Here is a 25,209-nt window from a genome sequence, read left to right as displayed (position 1 = left end):
AGAGTACTGTGAAGGTGCCTGCCTAATAACAGAATAAAAAATAATAATAGAATTATTATTATAATAGAATAGAGTTGGAAGGGATCCTGAGGGTCATCTAGTCCCCCCTTGCAACACTGGAATGTCAACTAGAACATACATGACAGATGGCCATCCTACTTCTGTTTGAAAACCTCCAACAAAGAAGAGTTTTACCACCTCTTGTGGGAGTCTGTTCCACTGTCAAATAGAACTTCATGTCAGAAAATTCATCCTGATGTTAAGTTGGAATCTCCTTTCTTGTAACTTTGAATCCATTGGTTTGGGTTCTAGCATCTGAAGTAGGAGAAAACAAGCTTGCTCCATTCTCCATGTGAAAACGCTTTAGATATTTGAATAGAGGGCTATCACATCTCCTCAGTGTAGCTGCAATATATACTTGTCTTTTATCTTATTTTTTAAAACATGGATGGAAACGTGTAATTGCAGAACCGCCCTGGGATTTGGATTACTCAGGTTTGTTTTTCATTGGAAGTCATTTTAGTTCTCCTATAAAGACAGACCTACTGAATTTGCACTTTCTGAAACAATACACAGACCGAAATGCAGAACCATCCTTCAAAATTTGCACTTTTCCAAATTTTGCAGTGCAGTTCTCTAGCTAGCTAACAAATGTGAAAAAAAATGTGTTGACTGGGATAAAGTGTGCATAAACATGCATATATTAGAAGAAAATAACATAGGGACATATAACATATTATGGAAAATTGCATAGAAATGTGCATATTGTTTTAATTTATTAGACACTCAGTCTAATTACTTTTAAACTATTGTCTTTTTAGCTTTTTGTATTTCATCTCTGTTGTTTTAATTTGTGTAAGTCCCCTTGAGTAGGAGTCTGGGGAAAAGGCTGTTTATAAGTAGCAACAAGAAGGATAAAAAAATGTGCAAATTAGGAGAAATTTAGGAGACTTTAAAAACAACAACAAACTGATATGGAAACATGAAGAACTGAATTTACACTTGGAAATATGAACAAGTGAGGGAAACCCAGATTGACAGATCCACCCATCCCTGGTGGCAGCAGAGTGTGGGACAGATAGGTTGTCATCCTCAAGTCAAATCTATCACCAACAGCGTGGCCATGCCCTTCCGCAGCTTATTTTCATTGCAACAGTGCTTCTTCCAGAAGACAACCTCCTGATGGACCCAATGAGTTAGGAGCTGAGGGAGAGAACCATTTGAGGAGGACAGGACCATTTACGTCCCAGAATGTGCTGGGCCAGCCCTTTTGAGACTTTCCAGCCACGTCCCAAAGGTACATAGGAAGCTGCCTTATACCAAGTCAGACCATTGGTCCATCTCGCCCAGTACTGTCTACACTGACTGGCAGCAGCTCTCTGGGGTTTCAGGCAAGAGTATTTCCCAACTCTACTTGGAGATGCCAGGGACTGCTTCTGCTTATGAGCAGGTGCTCTAGCGCCACTGAGCTTTGTATCATTCCATTATGTACCTTTCTAGGAGATGCCATTAAACTTCTTCCCATGCCCAGATCCTGCTCCTCTCCACCACCACCTTGTCCCTTCTTTTTCTTCAAGAGGTGTCTCCTGTGCGGCCTCATCTCCTTTTCCTCCACTCTTCTTCCCCCTCTTATTTTTCCTCCCGCTCTCCCTCCCTTCCTGGGCACTTTGTGAACTGCTGTTGCAATGCCGAAGTCCAAAGTTCAGTAACTTGCCTAAGCACACAGATAAATATGAACCTTGGAGAATTTGCATCGCTCCAATGTAAACAGATAGGCGAGGGTCCCTTTATCAGCACTGACTCAGGACAGTTGTGGGGGGTCTGAAGCTGCTTTTTTTTCCTCTTGGGGAATTTTTTTTTGTGGGGGGGGGGGTTTTGCAAAGGCCGAACCTGCTGCCATTTCTATTCTGCTCCGACGGGTGACTTCAGAAACATGGTGTAGCAAACACCGGAATCTGCGTCGGGCACGTAAAAAAAACAAAACTCGGGCCTTAGGAGAAGCGGCCAGAACTAAAAGACCATGGTTTCAAAACTCACTCATCTTCAGGTGGAGCTGCTGGGGGCTCTCCTGGAATCTGGGCTGAGCAAGGAGACACTGATCAAAGCCCTGATGGAATCGGACCCCTACCCACAGCATGGCGACAGCCAGCAGCGGACTGCCAGCACGATCCAAGTTGAGAAGAGAGAGTCCTGCACAGAACTCACGGCTCTTGCCAATGGGATGGGGGAGTCCAGGATGTCCGAAGAGGAGACCTCTGACGATGGAGAAGACTTCACTCCGCCAATTATGAAGGAGCTGGAAAACCTAAGCCCAGAAGAGGCTGCACACCAGAAAGCCGTGGTGGAAAGACTATTACAGTAAGGGCATATCTCTCTCTCTCTCTCTCTCTCTCTCTCTCTCTCTCTCTCTCTCTCTCTCTCTCTCTCTCTCTCTCTGTGTGTGTGTGTGTGTGTGTGTGTGTGTGTGTGTTTGTGTGTGTGTGTGTGTCCCCTTTTATCCTCTACCTTCTCAAATCACCCTAACCCTTACATTAGTGCTAGCAGCCGATCTAAAGGCATAGAGATTCACGTTATAGCACAACTACTGGACAAGAACCCAGCTTCCCTGTCTGAGATCATTCTAAATAAAAGGTACAGTTAAAACCTAAAATTTCAGGCCCATGCCACCAGAGTGCCCCTAAAGTCCAATTCAGATAAGAAGGTACTTCTTTAGGTGAGGAATAACTTTGGAACACACTCATCTTTGGAACACATCTCTCTCTTTTTTTTTTATCCTGTCCGCCATTTCAGATGTTGCATGGGAGGTAGAAGAGTTAGCCTTGTAGAGCCCAGAATCATTTTTCTAAACCTGAGCAAGCAAGAAACTATCTTCGGGCAGTTGGGGTTGATGAGCATGGGGAACTATCCGCATACTTCTTTCTAAAGCAGAAGTGTTCAAAGATGTGAAATAAAGCGTCATAGAGTTGCCATCCTGAGACATGTTCCCCAAACACACAACACTCTTGCCCTCAGTATTGAATAACTCAGATAAGCCATCTTGTTGTTACTGGCAAAACAGACATGTTCAAAGTATGTGCTTCCAGCCTTGGACAAAGACAGGATTCCCTAGGAATTCATGCAAATGTTCCTAGCAGGAAAGTTGCGACCATTCTTTCCCATCTCCCTTACTTTCTTTCCCACTCTTGCTGATCATAATATATCCACAACCTACTTATAAATGAGCTCCATAGGGGGGGGGAGAGTAAAAACATTCTTTTAAAATTCTAGGCTGTTGTCGAATCTAATAATATTTATATGGGGCTGGGGGAGAATCTCTGTACGCAGGGAGGGGATTTACGTGAGTTCCTTTGGAAGGGCTCCTCGGGGAAAATATGAACGCAAAAACAGCCCCTTCTGTTACTGATAGGGACAGCTTGTGAAGACCACAGCTCTGATTTTGGAAGCAAATGGAAGGCGGGTCAGTGGGGAATCTGTGGGATAGCTCATTCGGTAGAGCATGAGACTCTTAATCTCAGGGTCATGGGTTCGAGCTCTACGTTGGACAAAAAGATTCCTGCATTCAGGGGATCCCCTGTGGTACCTTCCAACTCTATGATTTATGACAACGTTGTGTTCTTTTTGGGGGGGGCAGGCCACAGAGCAAAATCCCACCCAAAACTGACGAAAGCTAAGCAAGTTCCCAACTGAGTCACAATAATTAGCTATACTGCTTTTGCTTCTGAGCCCAGTGTCACAAGCTCTTCTTACCTGTGAGTGGAAGGAAAAAGGCCTCAAGACTCCAAAAGTCCTTTTCTTCCACCATTGTTCCTTCTTGTCTTGTAGTTTCTTTCTTTCTCCCATTTTTAACCGCATCCACCCCCTCAAATCATCTTTCTTTGCTCATTTCCCCTTTTCGGGGTCGATCTTTAAAGTTCCCCGGCTCCCAAATGACCCCTTGCATCACCCCACCTTTCCCCTCCACCTCTCCCAGAGTCTGTGTTGAGATCTAGGGTCAGTTTGATTTCCAAAGCCTCAGGACTGAGCTGGTTACTAATTATCCAGTGGCTTTATTATTTCTCTTTTGTCTTATAAATTTATAAACGAAAAGGCTCAGATAAGCTTTTTGATCATTAACTTTTGGTGATTTGTCAGGTGTCTCCTCTCAGAGGAAGCCAAAGGAGTCAGGAGAACACCTGTTCTCCTCTCCTCTTTTGTGATGGACATCCATGAAAAGGTGAAAGAGGGGGAGGATCATGCTATTAGGATTTGGAAAGGAGCATTGCAGGTGGGTTCACACTGGGCTCTCAAGTGATGGCAAGTTTAAAATTCCTCCGATGCTTAGTGGGCTGTCGTAAAGGCAATTCAACTAATTCATGAAAAATGGATTGCAACTACGAGGACACAACATTTCATATGGCATATTTGAGCATTCAAAGCACTTCACAGGCATTATCTCAGTAATCCTTCCAGCAACCCTATTAGGTAGGTCAGTACTACTACTATTCACACGCATTAGCTCCAGCAGAATATAAGAACACAACAAAACGTCAAACATTAAAAACTTCCCAATACAGAGCTGCCTTCAGATGTCTTCTAAAAGTTGTGTAGTTCTTAATCTCTTTGACATCTGATGGGAGGGCATTCCACAGGGAGGGCACTACCAACCAGAAGGCCCTCTGCCTGGTTCCTTGTAACTTCACTTCTTGCAGTGAAGGAACCACCAGAAGACCCTCAGAGGTAGACCTCAGACCTCAGCTTATTGATGGGGGTGGAGACACTCCTACTAGGTAGGCCAGTAGCATTACTATTCTCATATGCAAAGGATCAAGGCTAAGGGAGTGGCTTGTCTAAGGGGCCTCCCACACGTCCTTTAAATTTTGGGTGAAGCTGAGGCTCCAATAATTTGGCCACCTCATGAGAAGAGAAGACTCCCAGGAAAAGACCCTGATGTTGGGAAAGATTGAGGGCACAAGGATAAGGGGACGACAGAGGACGAGATGGTTGGACAGTGTTCTCGAAGCTACCAGCATGAGTTTGACCAAACTGTGGGAGGCAGTGCAAGACAGGAGTGCCTGGCGTGCTCTGGTCCATGGGGTCACAAAGAGTCGGACACGACTAAACGACTAAACAACAACAACAAAAATTTATGATGGGATTGGGGCAGTTATACCGATCCTGCTTTTAATACTATTTGTGCCTGCAAAGGTTTTAGGCACAGCTGTCAAGTTCTCCCTTTTTTTAAGGGAAATTCCCTTATGCTAAATAGGCTTCCTCGCGAGAAAAGAGAAAACTTGACAGCTATGGTTTTAGGGTGGGCATGCTGATTCATTTCTATTCAGTGGATCTCCAGTAATGTCCTGGTAATATCCTATAACCTTTTATACCACAAACGTCCTGGGTAGGAGAGGAAGGGTGTTGCACTATAGTGCTAGAGTGCCCCTCTGGAAAGCAATAAAGCAGCAGCAACACAAGGGAAGCAGAGTAGAACAACCAATAAACTGGAATGGTTTAGTGTGGATGGTCCAGTATAAATCCATCACTGGTGCACTGTTATTGCATCAGCGCCATGTTGCAGAACACACACACACACACACACCAGTCTGGACAGACCCTCTGCCCACTGATGTGAAATCTGAACCAGAGATGAACCAGTTCACACTTGTAGCCACTCCACCAGGTTTAGACAACCAGCTCTTAGTTCTACCTTTATCTGCTTGGTGCATTTTAATGAGAGGCAGTGTGATGAATTGGTGAGAGCAGCCTCCACGAATTTGGTGCCACCCAGCTGTTTTGCACTGCAACGTATCTACATGGCTGTGTTATGCTGGAGTTGATGGGAGTTATAAAAACCAAAACATCTGGAAGGAACCAGGTTAAGAACATAAGATGAGCCTGTTGGTTCAAGCAAATATCTCATCTAGTCAAGCATCCTGCCCTCACAGTAGCCAACCGAGTGCTCCTACGGGAAACCCTCAAAGCAGGACTCAAGCACAAAAGCACAACCGCCTTCGTCCGTTTCCAGCAGCTGGTATTCAGAAACATTACTGCCTCTGAGTGTGAAAGCAGAGCTAGTAGCCATCAACAGCCTTCTCCTCCATGAATTTGTCTAATCCTCTCTTGGTGTCATCCGAGTTGGTGGCCATCACTGCCTTCTGTGGGAGTTTAACTATGTGCTGTGGGAAGATTTGGGGAAACTGAGTTAGAGAGGCAGAGTAGACCTGCGTTCAAATCCTCACTCAGTGACAAAGCTCACTTGGTGACCTTGGGCCTGTCACCAACCTTCAGCCTGGTCTATCTCAGAGGGTTCTTGTGAAGATGAAGTGGAGAGGAAAGGGGCTATGAACTCTGCCTTGAGCTCCTATTTTAGGAGAGAGTGGTGTGGTACTCAGAACCTGCTTGTGGGCTTCCCGCTAGGGGCATCTGATTGGCCACTGTGAGAACAGGATGCAGGACTAGATGAACCACTCTTCTGATCCAGCAGGCTCTTCCTATCTTTAAGATGTATACAACAGCTTTTGGAGGATGCATCCAAAATGCTATGGGACTAAGGGTGGTAATAGTTGAGGGTGGCTGCCTCCTCGTTGCCCTTCTAGTGGCAGGTGAATACTCTTTTGTCCCAACTGGATTTTAGGAACTGACTATTTTTAATAGGTTAGAGTGGCTGCCCCCTTTTTTGTCCTTTTACTCAAAAGTGAAGCGTTTGTTGTTCCAACTGGCTTTTAGGAACTGACTGCTTTTAACAAATAGCTGGCACCATGCAGTTTTTATTGTAATTATCTGTGTATATATATATAAATATATTTTTATATATACAGTGGTACCTCAGTTTAAGTACACAATTGGTTCCGGAAGTCTGTACTTAACCTGAAGCGAACTTTCCCATCGAAAGTAATGGAAAGTGGATTAATCCTTTCCAGACAGGTCCGCGGAGTACAGTACTTAAACTGAAAATACTCAAACCGAGGCGTACTTAAACCGAGGTATGACTGTAGATTTAATTCTAACAATGTTTAATTTTTAATTGTTTTTTTTTCTATGTTTTTAGTTGTTATTATTTTTATCTGTAAGCTGCCTCTAGTCCCTGCCAGAGTAAAAGGCAGAGTATAAATAAATTAATCGTTAAGTTCAAGCCAACAGGGAATTCTGCTGTGCAAAGCGCATTAAGTTAACAAGGATAAGGCAAGAACATAGCAATGCCCCAGAGGTCTTTCCAAGGTTCTGCTTATGATAGCATTCAAAATCTGCCACTTGAGGTGGCTGCCTCATTTTGCACTATGTGTCTCAAGCCTGATCAATCATGCCAAGTATGATGTTTTAAGTTCACGATCCAGTTCTATCCCAAACTTGGGTCTGTAACATTAGCAGGCCAACCTCTGAGTTGCTTCATAGAAATTTCATGTTCTATAGCTAACTACCTTGTGCTTCCCACAGGTCAGGAAGAGAGCAAACACATGCTCAGCCATGCCAGACAATTAGTTCATTCAATCCTCTGAAGCAGTTTGGACTTTGGCTGTAGCAAATGTCCTGATAACGCCAAAAGTACCTAGGCAGGTTTTACAGCTGAGTTAACTCCCCTCACCAGGCCTTCCCCCACCCTGTGGAGAGGGTGGAGTTTTTCTCCCCATAAAGGAAAGGGACAGAAGAATAACTGGTATCAGGCATAGCCTCATTTAGGAACCAGCTGCCTTATACTGAGTCAGGACTTATCAGTCCATCAAGCTTAGTGTTATTGACACTAACCGGCAGCTGCTCTCTGGGGTTTCGGGCAAGTGACATGCCCAACCTAGCCTGGAGATGCTGTCAGGGATTAAACCTGGGACCTTTGGATGCAATACAGTTGCTTTACCCCTGAGACACAGCCCTTCCCCTGAACAAGTTGTTGCCATTGCATTCACAAAGAGCACCAGGACCATAGCTGCCAAGTTATCCCTTTTTTTAAGGGAAATTCCATTATGCTGAATAGGCTTCCTCGCGAGAAAAGGGAAAACTTGGCAGCTATGACCAGGACGTGTTTGGAACAATCCTAACAACATCAGAAAAGCTTGCTGGATCAGGCTAATGGCCAGCATCCTCTTCTCACAGTGGCCAGCCAGATGCCCCATAGGGAAACCTACAAGCAGGATTTGAGCACAAGATCCCTCTCGCCTCCTGTGGTTTCTAGCAACTGGTAATCAAAAACATTGCTACCTCTAACTGTGGCGGCAGAGCACAGCTATAGTAGCCATCCATAGGCCCTGTCCTCCACAATAGTTTTTGTACTGATACAGCACAGAAAGGAATGAGGGCAGCATTTCCATTGGAAGAGTCGAGTATTCTGACAAGTGAAGCTAAGAATGTAATTTAAACATCAGTGGGGAAACTGATATAGCCCTCTTAAGTGCTGTAAATCTGCTACGGCAGTGGGGGGTTTTCCCCAAAGAGTGCCCTTGTATAGAAATATTAAAAGCTGATCAAGGATTCCTCTCTGGTTGGCCAAACCAATGTGATGCTCGCCAGATGGGGCTGATGGGAGCTGGGCTCAAAAAACATCTGGAAGGCACCCTGTTGGCTACCTCCCCTCCTCTTGGGAGAGTATCAGTAAGGGCAGACAAACTTCCTAGGAAGCATGTTTTGCTCATCACTACCAATCTTACCCTACAATGTGCAGCCTCAGCTCTGCACTGGTAATTGCTGGTAGACTAGCGCTGAACAGAATCCCAAAAGCCTGAAAATCTCTGTGCTACAGAGAACAATCATTTTCTGTTGCTTCTCAATGCCATTATTACTTTGTTCAAATTACAGAAGCAGAGAATTAAAATTGGGTGTTTAACATCACTTTTTAAAATATGTTAGGATTGTGTTTTTTTCTAAGAGGAAAATGTGAAGCTATTATTTCCTTGAAGAGCAAACTGAAAATTGTGTGTGTGTGTGTGTGTGTGTGTGAGAGAGAGAGAGAGAGAGAGAGAGAGAGAGAGAGAGAGAGAGAGAGAGAATTTTAAAATTACAATATTTGGGAAGGCAGGAGTAGGAACGTGGATCGTATTTTCTAATGCAGTGGAGGAGAATGCATGCTAGTTTTAAAAAATTTAGATTCTGTTTTGCTGCGAATGGCAAAAGCTGTTGGGGCTCTGGGCTCAAATTGCAACATCATATTTGTTGTGTCACACAGTACACAGGCCAGCCTAAAGGCCAAATTCAACAGGGGGTGGGGGGGATGTTGCCACGAGGAACAGTTCTTACCTTTTTTCCTCCTCTGTCCTTTCCAAGTCCAATTTATTCAATGAAATCAACAAAGATGCAGGCTTCAGGGTTCAAAGACCAGGGATGGTGTGAACAGCAGTGGTGATATTGAGTCCAGGGCTTGGTCCGAAGCAGGAATCCCAAATTACTTTTCAAAGGGATCAAAGGTCTTCTTTCTTGTACCAAGAATGGGTCTCAGAAACCCAGCTCAACATTGTTCAAGGAAGTGGCATGGAATAATGGGGTGGGGAAGCAGCGTAGAGAATGAATAGCAAGAAGGCAGATGTTGGAAAGCGGGCAAGTTAAACCAAAATTTAAAAAAGGAAAATAACATTTAAGCGAAAGGCTCATTACGACTGGAACATCGAGGCATTCCCCCCCATGAATGTTGCTTCCCCGGTTCTCCGGATTGGGTTTTCTTTTAATGCTAACAACTTGATATTTACTTTCCATTTAAATTTGAGATGCTGCTATAAATTATCAACCAGGCTCTTGTTCCCTTTGAGTTTATAACTAACTACCTGGGTTACTTATTGTTCAGGTAACAAAAGGGAGGTGAGAAGCCCTTAAAAAAAGTGACCTCAGAAACCCAGCAAAAAGGGAAGCTTGAACTGGCGCTGGCAAAAGGGTCAGAGAGGGATAATATGGGGCACCAGGCCTAGCGGGTGGGAAGCAGCCTGCGAGACAGTGAACATTGAACAGGACCACTTTGAACTGCGCTATGAAAGAACGAGCCAGTTCATGCTTCGATCATTTGAAAGAAGCTCAGGATTTCCCTTAACTCCATGGTGTGTTGTTTTTTTTAAGTGTTCCGCTGCTTTTTGAGAAACTTCCTCCACAAAGCAGCTTCACAATCTCCACTAAAAAACCCCCAACTCCACCGAACAACAAAATATAAAAATGCAAAATACAGGAGCACAATAAAACAGCAATATGGAGTGGAGCACAGGAATACAATACAAAACTACAGTATTCAATTCTTTATTATGGTCAATGACCAGTATTCATAGAATACAAAATGTAGAGCATGAGTGGGGGAGGGGTGCTCTGATGCTCGAATCCTGCTTAAGGGAGTGCATCTTGCTGGCCACTTTGAGACCAGGACTATAGACCCTTTGGCCTGATCCAGGAATAGGATAGGAATGAGATTAAGGTATGGAGAAAGGGCGGATGGGTGCCATAATGTTCTAAAGAGGTTCACTCAACAATCTCCATGTTGTGCCTACAACTTAATAGCTACAGTGGTACCTTGGTTCTCAATCTTAATCTGTTCCGGAAGTCCGTTCCAAAACCAGGGCGTTCCAAAACCAATGCGTGCTTTCCCATGGAAATCAATGCAAAATCGAATTAATCCATTCCAGACTTTTAAAAAGAACCCCTGAAACAGCAACTTGACATGAATTTTACTATCTAACAAGACAATTGATCCTAAAATGAAAGCAATAATCAATGTAAAGGTAAAGGTAAAGGGATCCTTGACCATTAGGTCCAGTCATGACCGACTCTGGGGTTGCGCGCTCATCTCGCATTATTGGCCGAGGGAGCCGGCGTATAGCTTCCAGGTCATGTGGCCAGCATGACTAAGCCGCTTCTGGCAAACCAGAGCAGCACATGGAAATGCTGTTTACCTTCCCGCTGTAGCGGTTCCTATTTATCTACTTGCATTTTGACGTGCTTTCAAACTGCTAGGTTGGCAGGAGCTGGGACCAAGCAACGTAAGCTCACCCCGTCACAGGGATTCGAACCGCCAACCTTCTGATCAGCAAGCCCTAGGCTCAGTGGTTTAACCACAGCGCCACCTGGGTCCCTAATAATCAATGTACTGTACTATAAAATAAATAAGATTGTATTGTACATGATAAAAAATAAAATTAATTCTTTTTCTTACCAGCACTGATGATAGTCATTTGTTTAGATGGGGGGCTTTTGTCCATTTCTGCAGTCACACAATCAATCAATCAGTAGCTGCTGAACTGGGTTCCACACAGTCACAAAAACAAATTAACCGAAAAAGCCTCAACAACAAAAACGCAAAACAAATAGCAAAAACAAAAGTGCCAAACTTAATCCATTCCGGAAGTCCATTTGACTTATGAAATGTTCAAAAACCAAGGCTTCTGATTGGTGCAGGTGGCCCGGAAACAATAGCCGACAGCCACATCGGACGTTTGGCTTCCAAAAAAGTTTAAAAACCGGAACACTTACTTCCGGGTTTTCGGTGTTTGAGAACCAAGGCGTTTGAGAACCAAGGTACCACGGTATATAATAATAATATTACTATTACAATTAATTTATTAACCACCTTCTAAACTACCATCTCAGGGCCTTTTACACATAAGATAATGAAAAACACTTTATAAACACAAAAACGACAAATAAATTTAAAACAAGACTAAAACCTTAACAAGTAGACACTCATGGTAAAGATAAATTTATTCAGCTGGGACAGCCTGCTGCACAGAGGAGACTGAACAGCATCTACTACCATAGCTGTCAAGTTCTCCCTTTTTTAAAGGGAAATTCCCTTATGCTGAATAGGCTTCCTTGTGAGAAAAGGGAAAACTTGACAGCTATGACTACTAGTGTTGACCCAAAATCTACTACTGTACCAGAAATGTCATTGGTTGATTCTCCTTGCTTCTCAGGACTCACAGGGAGAAAGGACACGAAAGGTCATCTACTGTAGACCAACCCTCTGTAACCCTCTTTCATGTAGAGTGTGCTTTCTGTTCCTTCCAGAGAGGATCCCTGGAGGGTAGCCAAGATGGTGAAATCCTACCTACAACAGCACAATATTCCCCAGCGGGAGGTGGTAGACACCACAGGCTTGAATCAATCCCACCTCTCCCAGCATCTCAACAAGGGTACACCTATGAAAACTCAGAAGAGGGCTGCCCTCTACACCTGGTACGTCCGCAAGCAGCGAGAGGTGGCTCAGCGTAAGTACAGCAACCAGCAGCTCTTCCCTAGCCCCAAAGCACATACCAGAGCAAGGCCATTTTCTACCTGCTCAAGAGCAGCAGAGCCGGTCAGCCCAACATTTGCAAGGGATTCTGGGCCAAGGTCCAACACTTGTGTGCCATGATGCATGCTGAATTTCCATGTCTGCAAAATGTTGCTCCTGTTAGTTGGACGAAACATGGCTGGCAAGCAGCTTCAAATGTGCTGCGAGAAATAAATGAATTCAGTGACTGAAAGTTGCTGCCCGGGGTGTGCCTAGGGGTTGGCCAGTTTGGCCCCTGTCAAGGGTGCAGGCCCAGGGGCCACAAAAACCGTGCCTCTCCACTCCTGCTTGGAGTGACTAGGAGCCCGCCAGCCTACTCCACCGTTGCCCTGGATGGCCAGGCAAGGAGGGTAGGCTCCTCTGGTTTTCAACATGGTGCTATATCAACAGTTAAACACCGCAATATATTGATATATCACCATGTCTGAAATAAGGAGGGAGAGGCATTGGCTGGCTGGGCATTTTCCCCCACATTGTGATTTCTGCAAAGTGCGCACACACACACACACACACACATCATGATTTGCGATATATTGCCAGGTCAAAAATTGCTAAACCATTATCACGATATGGACTTCAAACTAGTTCTGGATGATATATACCTATCACCCAGCCCTACTACCAAGGGTGCAAGGGATGGGGAGGCACTGATACAGGTCCTTGCCAAGGGCACAAGGGAGCCTCTGGTTGCTCAGAACCCAAAGGACCCGCTCCGAAGTCTCTCTCTGTTTGATGAGGCTGCCTGTTGCATATCTGGATGAATGATCTGGCCCTGGGGAGCATCCTTCAACCCAGCCTTAGAAGGTACGCAGGGAGCAGCAACTTCCTGTAGGGTGGGATTCTGTCTTTGGGGATGCTAAAAATAGTATGAACCAGGAAATGACCTAGCCCAGGCATCCCTAAACTTCAACCCTCCAGATGTTTTGGACTACAATTCCCATCTTCCCTGACCACTGGTCCTGCTAGCTAGGGATCATGGGAGCTGTAGGCCAAAACATCTGGAGGGCCGCAGTTTGGGGATGCCTGACCTAGCCAGACAATGAGATGGGTTTTTTTTCTACCCTTAACACATACTTTTATATCTATGTTTCTATGCAGTGCTTTTTTTTCCTGGGTGTACGCAGGGGTACACATACCTTAAACATTTTGTGAATCTTTGTATACTTTTGTCCATTTACTGTATTTATTTGCCCCTGATTTGAACTATAAAATGGTGATTTTCCTGAGTCAAAATGAGAGTAGGCCTACCCCTAAACATTTTTAGAAAATGTTCTAGTGACTCCATTTCCCCCCCCCTCCCACCTAGGTGTCATCCCTGCCGCCAACTCAATCAACTTTCTGTAATTCCATTGAGTTGCTTTTTAGACGCCTTTGTTTAGTTTGCCCCCCTTTGCCCCCTCCCATCTGGTTTCTTCAAGAAATGGACAGTATTATTATTATTGTTATTAATAATAATTATTATTATTATCAGCCTTCAACCTAAGGTCACATAACAATTTAAAATACAACATTAAAAACTGTTTAAAACAATTTAGAACCACAAGGATATGGTGGGTCAGGTGCTAAAGTCCTGGACAAAGAGATGTGTTTGACCCCCCCCCCCCAAAAAAAAGAAGAAGGAGGGAGTTCTACAACATAAGGGCTGCCCCAGAGATGGTTGCACCCCACCCTTTCTGTGGTTCCAGAATTCACCCACGCTGGCCAGGGCATTATGGTAGAAGATGCGATGGGAGAGGACCTGCCAACGAAGAAAGGCAGACGCAATCGCTTCAAGTGGGGCCCAGCTTCACAGCAAATCCTCTTCCAAGCCTATGAGAGGCAGAAGAATCCCAGCAAGGAGGAACGGGAAGCCTTAGTGGAGGAGTGCAACAGGTGAATGGAGGAAGGTCCCTCTTTTAAGAACATAAGAACACCAGAAGACGCTGCTGGATCAGGCCACTGGCCCATCTAGCCCAGCATCCTGTTCTCCTAGACGAAAAAACTCATGCAGTACATAGCACTTATCCACATTTACCTTTTGCCCTGCTGTTTCCAGGCACAAATTCCTTGTGCTTAAAAGTTCCTTGTCCGAGCATGGGTTTGTTTGTTTGTTTGTTTGTTTGTTTTGCCCCAGAGTTTTCCCTGCAAAAAGCCCACATTTTAGCGCTCCATTGGAGAAAAAGTCAATTCTGGTTTTTCACAGATTGCTGTTTGCTCTGATTGAGCTTTAAAGAGTGGGTTTTCGCAGGGCAAGCACCAGAGCGGAAAGGAAGGCGCTTGGACACGGAGCTTTAAGGTGCGGACTGTGCCTGGAAAGGGCTGGTGAAAGGTGAGGTTGGATAAACTCATAGTTAAACTATGGGGATTGCGCCCTCTAAAGGCAGTGATGGCCACCAACTTTGATGGCTTTAAAAGAGGATTGGACAGATTAATGCAATGATAACCCTATCAAGGGCTACAAGCCACAGTGGCCATGCCCTGCCTCCATAGTCGGAGGCAGTGATGTTTCTGAATACCAGTTGCTGGAAACCACAGGAGAGAGTGCTCTTGTGCTCAAATCCTGCTTGCGGGTTTCCCACAGGCATCTGGTTGGCCACCGTGAGAACAGGATCCTGGACTGAATGGGCCACTGACCTGATCCAGCAGGCTCTTACTTATGTTACACAAAGTAGGGGGTGGGAAGAAATGGGTGGAGGAAGTAAATTATTGGTTTTGGCTGAGCTGGGGCTAATAATTCCTTTCTCATTCTGCCCCCAGTTTAACTATTTCACCCCAAATGAGACCTACCGTAAACATATAATCAGATATGAGGTCTAGATGAATATCAGGACTAAAAATGCAAAAGTACAGAGAGATCTGAGCCAACTATGGTTAGACTATAATTAATGCAGAGGAGGCGCCAAAAGTAATTACAGTGGTACCTCTACTTACGAATTTAATGCGTTCCGAACGCACATTCGTAAGTCAAAAAAAATTGTAAGTTGAATCCCATAGAAAAAAATCGTAAGTCGAAGCAACCCTATCTAAAAATTTGTAAGTAGAAAAAATCCTATCTAAACAGCATCCAAGATGGCGGACGGAGCTCCATTCATAAGTAGAAACATTCGTAAGTCGAGTCATTCGTAAGTAGAGGTACCACTGTACTTGAAAGCGCCTCTACAGTCAGGGACGATGGGATACTTTTGCACCCTATACTGGGATCTTATGAAATGCTTCATAGCTCAGGGGCTGTCAGCCGTGTGCTCCTCACACCTTTAAAATACACCCAAAGCACATTTTTTCCTCCTCAAATAATTCTGGGCACAGTAGTTCACCCTTCACCAAGTTACAATTCGAAGCAAGAACTCTTAACAAACTACAGGGCTCAGAATCCTTTGAGAAAGGGGGGGGGAGTAGCTGAAATATCGCCCCAGATTTCATTCCAGGCCCGTCCTAGCCATAGAGGCTAGTGGCGCAGAGAACCACGGCGCCAGGCGCTGGAGGGCGCTGAAAGGGCGCCAAGTGAGCGCAGGGTTCCGGCGATCTGGCCAGGACTGCGCTTCACTAGCTGAGAGGCTGCGCCGCGTCTCTCTCCTTCTCCGAGGACTCCGCGCTGCGCCTCCTTCTCGTTTCCCCAGCGCTGGGTTCTGCTCAGTCGAGCTTTGCCACCAGCGTGCACACAGCGCCCAAGCAGCTCTTGCTGGTCCCGCGGTGCGCGCGCTGGTGGCGAAGCTTGACTGAGCGGAACCCAGCGCTGGGGAAACGAGAAGGAGGCGCAGTGCAGAGTCCTCGGAGGTGGCCTCCCGCTGCTGCCGCGGTCCGCTTGGCACTCCCGGGCCCTTGGAGAGACTCTGGAAGGGGGCGTTGGATGGGCTTAAGACGGCCCTGTTTCATTCCATGATTTTCTGGGGAAGCGGGAACAGACTTATTTTCCGAACATGAAAAGTTCACTAGATTCTGCTAGGTTTCTGGAAGTGGCCTTTACGTCAAGTGAAGGGTCGCATTAAAGGAGAAAACTCTCAGGGAAGAAAACATCGGGAAAACGGAACAAAACGCATTCCCACAGGAGGCAGCGGTGGCCTCCAATAGGCATGGCTTTAAAAGCGGATTAGACAGATTCATGGAGGAGATTCATTGTGAGAAGAGGATGATGGACTCAATGGGCCACTGGTCTGGTCCAGCAGAGCTCTCCTTACAGTATGTTCTTCATGCAGCTCAGATCTCTTTGGAAATGGTGCAACAGACACACCACTCCTTTGATTTGAAGGGGTTCCCTTTGGAGAAATGGCTTCGCCTTAACACAACCCCCGTCCCCAACCTGACAAATCCATGGCCTTTCTCGGTAGGGCAGAGTGCATCCAGCGCGGTGTGTCCCCTTCCCAGGCCCAGGGTCTGGGCTCGAACCTGGTGACTGAGGTGAGAGTTTACAACTGGTTTGCCAACCGCCGGAAGGAGGAGGCTTTCCGGCACAAGCTCGCCATGGATAGCTACAGTGGGCCGCAGCCCGGATCTGTGCCCACCTTGGGCTCTTCCTCGCTCCAGTCATCAACGCCCCTCTCACCAAGCAAGGTCCACGGTGAGTGTCAGGCATTGTTTATTTATTTTAAATCTCTCCCCACCCACACAGCTCTTAGACTTCAGCCAAAATGACTCCCAGAGTAGCTTACAGATCAATCCCCATCACCACCTCCGAGTTCCTGCCCTCCAGTTTAGAATCTAAAGGACACAGCCCAAAAGGAAAGAGCAAGGAGCAGGGAGGGAGGATGGGGGGAAAGCAAAGTCCGGGACAAGTTGTTACAAGTTACAATTCACACAATGGCCAGTTGCAATGGAAGCATTTCAGATTATTATTATTATTATTATTATTATTATTATTATTATTACTCCGTCCATCTGGCTGGGTTTCCCTAGCCACTCTGGGCAGCTTGCAACAAAATATAAAAAATACAATAAAGCATCAAACATTAAAAACTTCCCTAAACAGGGCTGCCTTCAGGTGTCTTTAAAAGTCAGATAGTTGACATCTGATGGGAGGGCGTTCCACAGGGCAGGCACCACTACCAAGACGGCCCTCTGCCTGGTTGCCTGTAACCTGGCAGTGAGGGAACCGCGAGAAGGCCCTCGGAGCTGGACCTCAGTGTCCGGGCTGAGTGATGGGGGTGGAGACGCTCCTTCAGGTATAGACCATGACATGTGGTCTCTCAGCAGAACCAGTAGAGGAAGAAATTAATGATTTAAATAAACTGCCTCACTCTGCCTAAGGGTAGGGCCGGCCCTGTCTGAGATCAGAGCTAAACGTCCTCAACTTAAGCACAAATTACTAAGAATTATCTCTCCCCCATTTCTTTTGTTTGTTTGTAGAACAATCCCCTTTGCAGCAGCAGCAACAGCAGCAGCAGCAACAACAACAACTCTCCTTTTCCGACTCCGGCATGAGGTACAACCAGCAGCCCGTCAGTGAGACAGATTCCTCAGACGGCAACCAGCACGGGGGAAACAATTCCATTGTGACCACCCAGACTATCTTGCACCATGCTTCTTCCCCTGGCCTGTGCTCAGTTAGTTCTGCAGGAGAGGCAAAGCTGGTGAGTCAAGCACTGCCTGGGCTCGTTGGCACCACCTAGTGTTGGGCTCCCTGCCTTGCGCCCTATCAGTCCCAAAGGGGAACTAGCCTCCACTGTATGGTTGGGAGCCATTTTGTTGCTGCTCTTGTCGAACAACTGGGGAGCAGAAATCCTTGCAGATCTCCTGAAAGTCATCCATAAATCTGCCAGTGGTTCTACTTTCTGCCAAGCTTGTCAATAAGTGCATTTAATATCACACCACTTCTAAGCTACCCCAAATGTATATCCCACAATCCTGCAATTCTCCTCAAAAAGCATGTTTATACTCTTCCCTGTTTCTCCTGTGCACAGATCTCCGCTCCGGGGGGCTCTCTCCCCCCAGTTAGCACCCTGACAGCCCTGCACAGCCTAGAGCAGAACCACACCCTGAGCCAGCAAACCCAGAACCTCATCATGGCATCACTCCCAGGTGTCATGGCAATTGGGCCGGGAGACACGTCTTCGCTCACACCAGCCTTCACCAACACAGGGGCCTCCACGCTGGTCATCGGTAAGTGAGGGAAGGCATGCCATTTGCACACAGTAGCAAACAGCTTTCTAGTCCTCATTGTGCAGCAAGACCTACTGAAGTAAAGCTGCAGAACAGTGCCAGGATGCTTCAAGACGACAAGCACTGGTTCTCGCTTTCCACCGCTGCAGATTTCCTGCAAAAAAAAAGGGAGACTTTGCTCCCTGGCTGGCTGGAACTAGCTGGTGTTTTTTTGGAGAGAGAAAAAAGTGAACCACTGAAAATGCTCTATTCTGTCTTCCAGGCTTGGCCTCCACCCAGCCCCAGAGTGTCCCAGTGATCAACAACATGGGCAGCAGCCTCACCACCCTGCAACCAGTCCAGTTCTCCCAGCAGCTGCACCCATCGTACCAGCAGCCAATCATGCAACAGGTCCAGGGCCATCTCAACCAGAGCCCTTTCATGGCCACCATGGCCCAGATCCAGGCACCTCATGGTAGGTTGGGGAGCCAGCAAGGCAGGGAGGGAGGCTCCCCGGAATTGTGGGCCAAGGACTCACGGCCAGCCTTGTTCAACTCGTTGCAGATGCTTTGGATTCCATGTCCCATCATATCCAGCTAGTCAGCACAGCTGTGTTCTCATCATACAGCTGTGTTGGGTGGGGCTGATGGGACTTGTAGTCCAAAGCACTTGCAGGACATCAGGTTGCGGGTGGTGGGGAGGCTGGAGTGGAATGTTCCTGCTGCAAGATGCGGTGGTTTAGAGAAAAGGCACATGAACCTACCCTTGGCTACTAGACTTGGCAGCTAAACTGAGCCTCCTTGGGCAGTGGCAGTCTGCCTCCGAATATCAGATGCTGCAGTGTTTGGATGGAAGGAAATGGAGAGGCTCCTATAAGCCACACAGAGGAAGATCAGGCTGCCCATTTAAAAAGGAATACATGGATTGTGAGGAAAGTGTAGCTAATTGCCCCCGCCTTGTTTTATTATTATTTTTCCTTACATTTAATCCCACCTTTCCTCCAAGGAGCACAATGTGGCGTACGCAGTTCTCTTCTTCGTTCATCCTCACAACAATCCTGTGAGGTAGGTTAGGCTGAGTGTTGGTGACTGGCCTAAGGTTACCCAGTGAGCTTCATGGGTGAGTGGGGATTTGAATCCAGCTCTCCCAGGTCCTAGTCTGTTACTCTAACCGCAACACCACACTTCTTCCACCCTTCTTCCACCTCCTCTTAACCCCCACGCCTTTGTACAGCCATCTTGAAAGCGTTCCCTTCCTTCCCCTGGTCGCCTTCTAAAATAACACCCTCCTCCTTTTTCTGTCAGCCCCAGGAGGACAACCTCGGAAGAAGCTGTGGTGGTGGTAGAGAGAGGGAACCTACCCTGCAGGGTTGTTGTTCAGGATGAAACGAGAAGGGCTCCCTTACTAAGAGCATTGAGCTTTTTTGGACAAAGGAGAGCAGGGTACAACGGATGTTTAAAAAGTAAACAAGGGATAATGGTCACCCTACAGATGCTTGGACGCCAGAGTTAACTCCATGGTTCCCTTCTCCCTCAAGAGTCCCCCATACAACCTCTGTTCTTATGCCTTTTTGGTCCCCTAGCTCTCTACGGCCACAAACCAGAGATGGCTCAGTACGCCCACACTGGGCTGCTGCCGCAGACCATGCTGATCACAGACACAGCCAACCTCAGCGCCTTGGCCAGCCTGACGCCAACCAAGCAGGTAAGATGGGCTGATGGGGAAGCCGGGAAAGAAGGTACCTGGGAAAACACTGAAATCCGTTTAAAAACCTCCAAGGAAGGATAGTCCACCACCTTCTGAGGCAGTCTGCTTCACTGCTGAACAGCGCTTACCATCAGAAAATTCTTCCTAATATATAGCCAAAATCTCCTTGTCATTTGAATCCATCAGTTCAGCCATCCATCGTGCACTTGCACTACCCTCTGGAGCAGCAGAAAGCAAGCTTGCTCCATCTCTCATGCGACAGACATTTGGCTATCCTATCACCTCTCAATTTTCTCCAGGCTAAACATACCCAGTTCCCTTAACTGGTTCTTCATAAGGCTCGGTTTCCAGACCCTTGATCATCTTGGTTGCCCTTCTCTGCACACTTTCCAGCTTGTTGATATTCTTCTATTCAATCAAGATGATGATGATGATGATGATGATGATAATAATAAATCTGAAATTTCCAGTTTCCAGATTTCTTAATGTGTTGTTAATCTCTCCCTCCCACATTTTACAGGTGTTCACATCAGACTCTGAGGCACACACAGAGTCTGGGATCCACACGCCCCCCGTGCAGGCTTCCACCATACACTTACAGAACCAGGATGCCACCATCCAGCACCTCCAGCCCAGCCATCGACTCACCTCTAGCCCTGCTGGTAAGTGGGGGTGGGGAGCCCTGCTTTGAAGAATGCGGCAACTGAAGCTCCTGCCAACATTGAGGGCTTTCCATTCTTTGGTGGAACAGGGGGATTTCATAAACATTGTACCCTCAAGACAGTAACATGCAGTTTTTATCGGTTAGTGTTGGGCCAGCCCATGTGGACTATGACCCCCATCCGCCCAATCAGTATGACCATTCATCCGGGATGATGGGAGTTGTAGTCTACTTCTGGTTGGCTATCCCTGGAGTTTGCCCAAGCCGTCCTCCCTCAATCTGATGCCTGTCCAGATGTTTTGGACTGCAACTACCATCAGCCCCAGCCACCACATCTGTGCTGTGGGAATACAGAGAACCACCTTATAGGTTGGCCCATTGAGCTCAGTATTGCCTACACTGACTCGCAGCTGCTCTCTCTTCAGCTCCAGTATCATATAGTTGCACTGGCCTGGGCCAATGGGAGTTGGGGAAGGTTGAACTAAGCACTGCAACCCTAAAATGCTTGGGAGGGAGGGGTGTGTGTGTGCATGTGTGTCTATTCCCTTTTGCGGGTGTAGGAAGTGAAGGAAGGGCTGTAGCTCAGTGTCAGAGTGCCTGCATTGCCTGCAGATGAGACGATTCAATCCCCAGTATCTTCCAGTAGGGCTTGGAGCAACCCCTACTGGTTCAATCCCCAGTATCTTCCAGTAGGGCTTGGGGCAACCCCTACGTGAAATAGGTTGCTGCCTGTAGTGTTGACCCTGCTAAACTAGATGGACCAATGGTCCATCGCAGTGTAAACCAGCCTATGTCCCTAAGGAACTGAGTGATAATCTCCCCCTGCGTACACTCACATGTGCTTATGGGTGTTTCCCCCTCCCCTCTTCTCCTTTCCTTCCAAACAGTCTCCTCCAGTAGCCTGGTGCTCTACCAGAGCTCCGACTCCTCCAACAGCCACAGCCACCTGCTGCCGTCCACTCATGGTGTGATAGAGACTTTTATATCCACCCAGATGGCCTCTTCCACTCAGTAGCCTGATGACCACCCAAGGACCCAAAGTGCAGAGAAGCCTCATTCGAAGCTGCCGCCACCTGCTGATGTCTGCCTGCCTGCCTGCCTAGAATGGAGGGGGCAGCCAGCTTGGGGGGCTTTTTTTCTCCTCCAGGACGTTGTGCACACACACACACACACCCTTGTTCCACACCCCAAAACCCTGCTCAAGAGGTGAAAATATGCACACAAGGAACGGAACGGACTCCCTTCGAAGGTGGTGGACTCTCCTTTGTTGGAAGTTGAATGGTCATCTGTCAGTGATTCTTTAGCCATGATTCCTAGGTTGAACTAGATTAGCCTTGGGGATCCCCTCAAACTCAACTGTTTTATGAATGCCAAGAGGAACTTTGTGTCTTTTCAAACAAGAGAGGAAAGGCTGGCTGGCCCATGCTCTTTGACTCTGCCTTCAGGACAGGACTGCAATAGAAGCTGTAGCCCAGCTTAGACCAGGCAAGAGCCAGCCAGCCCTACAGGCAGAAGCAAGGAGGGCTGGGCTCCAGCAGCAGCAAGAGACACATGTCCTATACATTTCAGCTGACGGGTTCAAGCTTCAGGCAGACCCTGTGCAGGTAGGCGCATCTTGGTGCAAAACGAGAAAGAAAATCATCCTCTTACTCTTTGCTCCTGCTGGTCATCAAGATTCAAGCTTGCCCTGTGTCAAGCAAATGCCCCTGAGGAGGAAACTCAGGAGCTCAGCCAGGCCACAAAGCCAACGGGTCAGAGCCAGAAACCCTATGAAGTCTCCTGCTCCTTGGCCTGAGAAACTAGGACTTTGCTCTTGGCAGCCACAGATCGCCTTACAGGAGCCACGTGTGACACCTTTGCAGGAAAAGGGAGGAAAAAGAGTGGCCCAGCTTCAGCTGTGATTTCTGCAATGTAGGGGGTTGGACTAGATGAACTTTTTCTAAAATAGTCTTTCATAGGAAGAACGTATGATACAGGAAGCATTTTCAGAAGCTCAATGTTGGGTGTGGCAAGAATTTGCATGGGGCAGCGGAAGTGCCTCTTACTTTTTTGTGATAGGTTAACATTTCAGCCACACACAGAAGTCCCTCCATCAGCCAGCCAATCAAGGGCCTTTAGTGCAGTTCAGAGACACATTCCAGCCAGGCAAAAACCACTTAAGGGCACTGAGCAAGGCCAGTAAGGAATGTGACCTGACAAGAATTATGAGGGCCAGAAAGAGGAGGTTGGAAGTCCGCTTTCCCCTGTCCCTGCTACTGAACAATGCATTCATACAGGCAAGCTGTGAAACCTAGAACATGCGGTTCAGGTGCAGAATCTGGTAATGCGTGCTGCATTCTAAGAACCTCACTTTGCTCTTACAAAACACGCAAACCAAGTTGCCAGTCCTCATGGTAGTTAGAAAACAACACCCAAAGCAAAGCCAAAGATTGTGTGAGCAAGGGCATTGTTGAAGCTTCCAATAGTCAAAGGAGCAGGTCTTCACACACATGGAAACCTCGACCTCCCCAGTTATCTCCACAGCAAGACCCCCTACACCCTAACCCAGTGTTTCTCAAACTTGAGTCCCCAGCTGTTGTTGGACTGTAGCTTCCATCATCCCTGACCACTGGTCCTGCTAGCTAGGGATGATGGGAGTTGTAGTCCAACAACAGCTGGGGACCTAAGTTTGAGAAATATTGCCTAACCCGAAGAACCCCTAGCCTCCTTTCCCCGCCTATACAGAACCCCTTTTGCGGCATTAACTGTTCAACACACCCTGATAAAGACATTTAAAATGCATAATTTGCACCAGAATCAGGAACCTCTTGCCACTGAGATGTTACTTTTTTAAGTACGGGATTTCAGTTCCTCCCCCCTCACCCCAGTATCTCTCATCGTTCCTTAGTTTGAAAAGAGAGAGAGCGCATCTGAATCCTTGGCCTAGCAAGAGAAGGAGAAGATCTGAAATGTGAGCACTCCTTCCTGTCCTAAATCATGCCAGCTGCAAAGTTGGCAGAATTCAGTTTTCCTCCCTGTATAATTTCTTGAGTGTGGGGATGGCACCCCTGGGGCTCTGTGATAATGACCGATTTCTCAAGTGCCATGCCAGAGTAGGTAAAGCCCTTTTTGGTGGCTAAAATGAAACCAAAATGTGCCACAGCTGAGAGGGTGGGGGAAGAAGTGAAATCAGTAGTATCCAAGCACTGCAAATGGGAGGGGAAAACAGCACCCAATGATACCCATCCAGTAACCCCCGGGACCTAGTTTAAACCATCACCCTGCTTATTTGGAGTCTCAATAAAACAAGCATCTCTGCCCAAAGTGTTTGCTGTCCCACGCAGTGCCAGAGGCCTCTTCCAGCCACCAATTGCCTGTTTGGCTCTATCTTGTAAATATATTTAAATTGTCAGTAAATCAAACAGAGGGTGGGGCAGGAATTGTTATGTATAAGACTTCTGTGTCATGCTGCCTGTTTATAAAGCTAAGCAAAGCTGTGGCTCAATGGACTTTTAATAGCTCCACCCCCTCCCCCCCCAAAAAAGTGCAAGTATAATCAAGGTCTGGTAAGATCCTTGCCCAGAGTTCCATTCCTAAGGAAAACAGAGGGGGAAAAATTTTTTTTGCCAGTTGCCAAGAGACCGAGAGGAGCCATATTTTAGCATTGCATTTTTTAATTTATTTTTTATTTTTAGCAATCCTGGTGGCCTCCAGATCTCCTTGGACTACATATCCCATGAGCCTCGGCCAGCACGGCCATATTATTTATTTATTTCCAGCACTTTTTCACCCCACTGTGTATAGCCAAAGCGGCTCTCAGAGAAGTTTACACGCAATCAAAACAAGACTGTCCCTACCTACCCTTAGGCTTACCATCTAAAAAAACAACACTCCAGGGAAAAGGTACAGTACAGGGAAGATAGGGTGATCTTTGCCTGGTGAAGCTAGCAATTCTGGGGTTCCATTTCCCCGCTGCCCCCGCCCCTGCCCCAAACAGCACCATAGAGGTGATCACTGGTTTGCTTCAGGAGAACACAAGAGTGTCTAAGACGCCTCTCCAATGATGTGCTCAAGCCAGGAAATTACAGTACCTGGCACAGCTGGGAAGGTGTGTGTGTGTCTGTGTCTGCTGCTATTAACTTCACGGCATTTGGGGCTGAAGACCAGCAGGAAACCACTTTAGTTCCACTTGAGGGAACCTGATGCCTGGGGAGAAGATCCTGGGAGAGGCTTTCACCATGTTTTCCTTGGCAATCCTCCTGCACTTTTAACTTCAGACAGGATGCAGAGATTCAGTAAGCAAAGGGGGCTGTCAGAACTCCCTCATGTGAGGTTTTTTATTTTAAAAAATTGTCTTTTGGTTTTGCCTGCTGTGCTGCAGCTACAATAGGAAGCTGATGTTTGAGATGGAAGAATCAGACGAAAAGGTTGATGCCTGTAACACTCATTGCCTCGATTGGTGCCCAACAACTACGCTGCTCGGAGGGGGCACTGCTGAGGGCACCTCATGTCCCAGAGGTGTCCTTCGTTTAGGTGGGATTTCTGCATTGCAGGGGGTTGGGCTAGATGACCCTTGGGGGTCTCTTCCAACTCTAAAATTCTATGATGC

General features: G+C 46.9%; 2 protein-coding genes across 3 annotated transcripts in view; one reads left to right on the top strand and one right to left on the bottom strand.

Annotated features, from left to right (window-relative positions):
- SPPL3 (signal peptide peptidase like 3) overlaps window positions 1-9,596 on the bottom strand; it is a 61,843-nt gene extending 52,247 nt beyond the window's left edge. The window contains exon 1 of one of the 2 annotated variants that reach the window (XM_035099420.3): window positions 9,199-9,596. The gene's annotated coding sequence lies outside the window, so the exon portion shown is untranslated. Of the gene's footprint in view, window positions 1-3,747; window positions 3,980-9,198 lie in introns of those variants that run through there. The other variant, XM_088659789.1, reaches the window with a different exon arrangement.
- Window positions 1,873-24,099, top strand: HNF1A (HNF1 homeobox A). The gene is made up of 10 exons (XM_035099417.3): window positions 1,873-2,358; window positions 11,938-12,137; window positions 13,888-14,074; window positions 16,507-16,736; window positions 17,522-17,745; window positions 18,076-18,274; window positions 18,537-18,728; window positions 19,836-19,957; window positions 20,481-20,622; window positions 21,509-24,099. The coding sequence occupies exons 1-10, from the start codon at window positions 2,021-2,023 to the stop codon at window positions 21,634-21,636; spliced, it is 1,962 nt and encodes a 653-aa protein (XP_034955308.1). The 5' UTR covers window positions 1,873-2,020; the 3' UTR covers window positions 21,637-24,099.
- The last annotated feature ends 1,110 nt before the right edge of the window (window positions 24,100-25,209 follow it).

This window comes from Zootoca vivipara, chromosome 16, assembly GCF_965207765.1.
Source record: "Zootoca vivipara chromosome 16, rZooViv2.hap1.1, whole genome shotgun sequence".
Lineage (NCBI taxonomy): Eukaryota > Metazoa > Chordata > Lepidosauria > Squamata > Lacertidae > Zootoca > Zootoca vivipara.
Note: the sequence above shows the minus strand (reverse complement) of the source record. Positions and strands in the feature narration are given on the sequence as shown.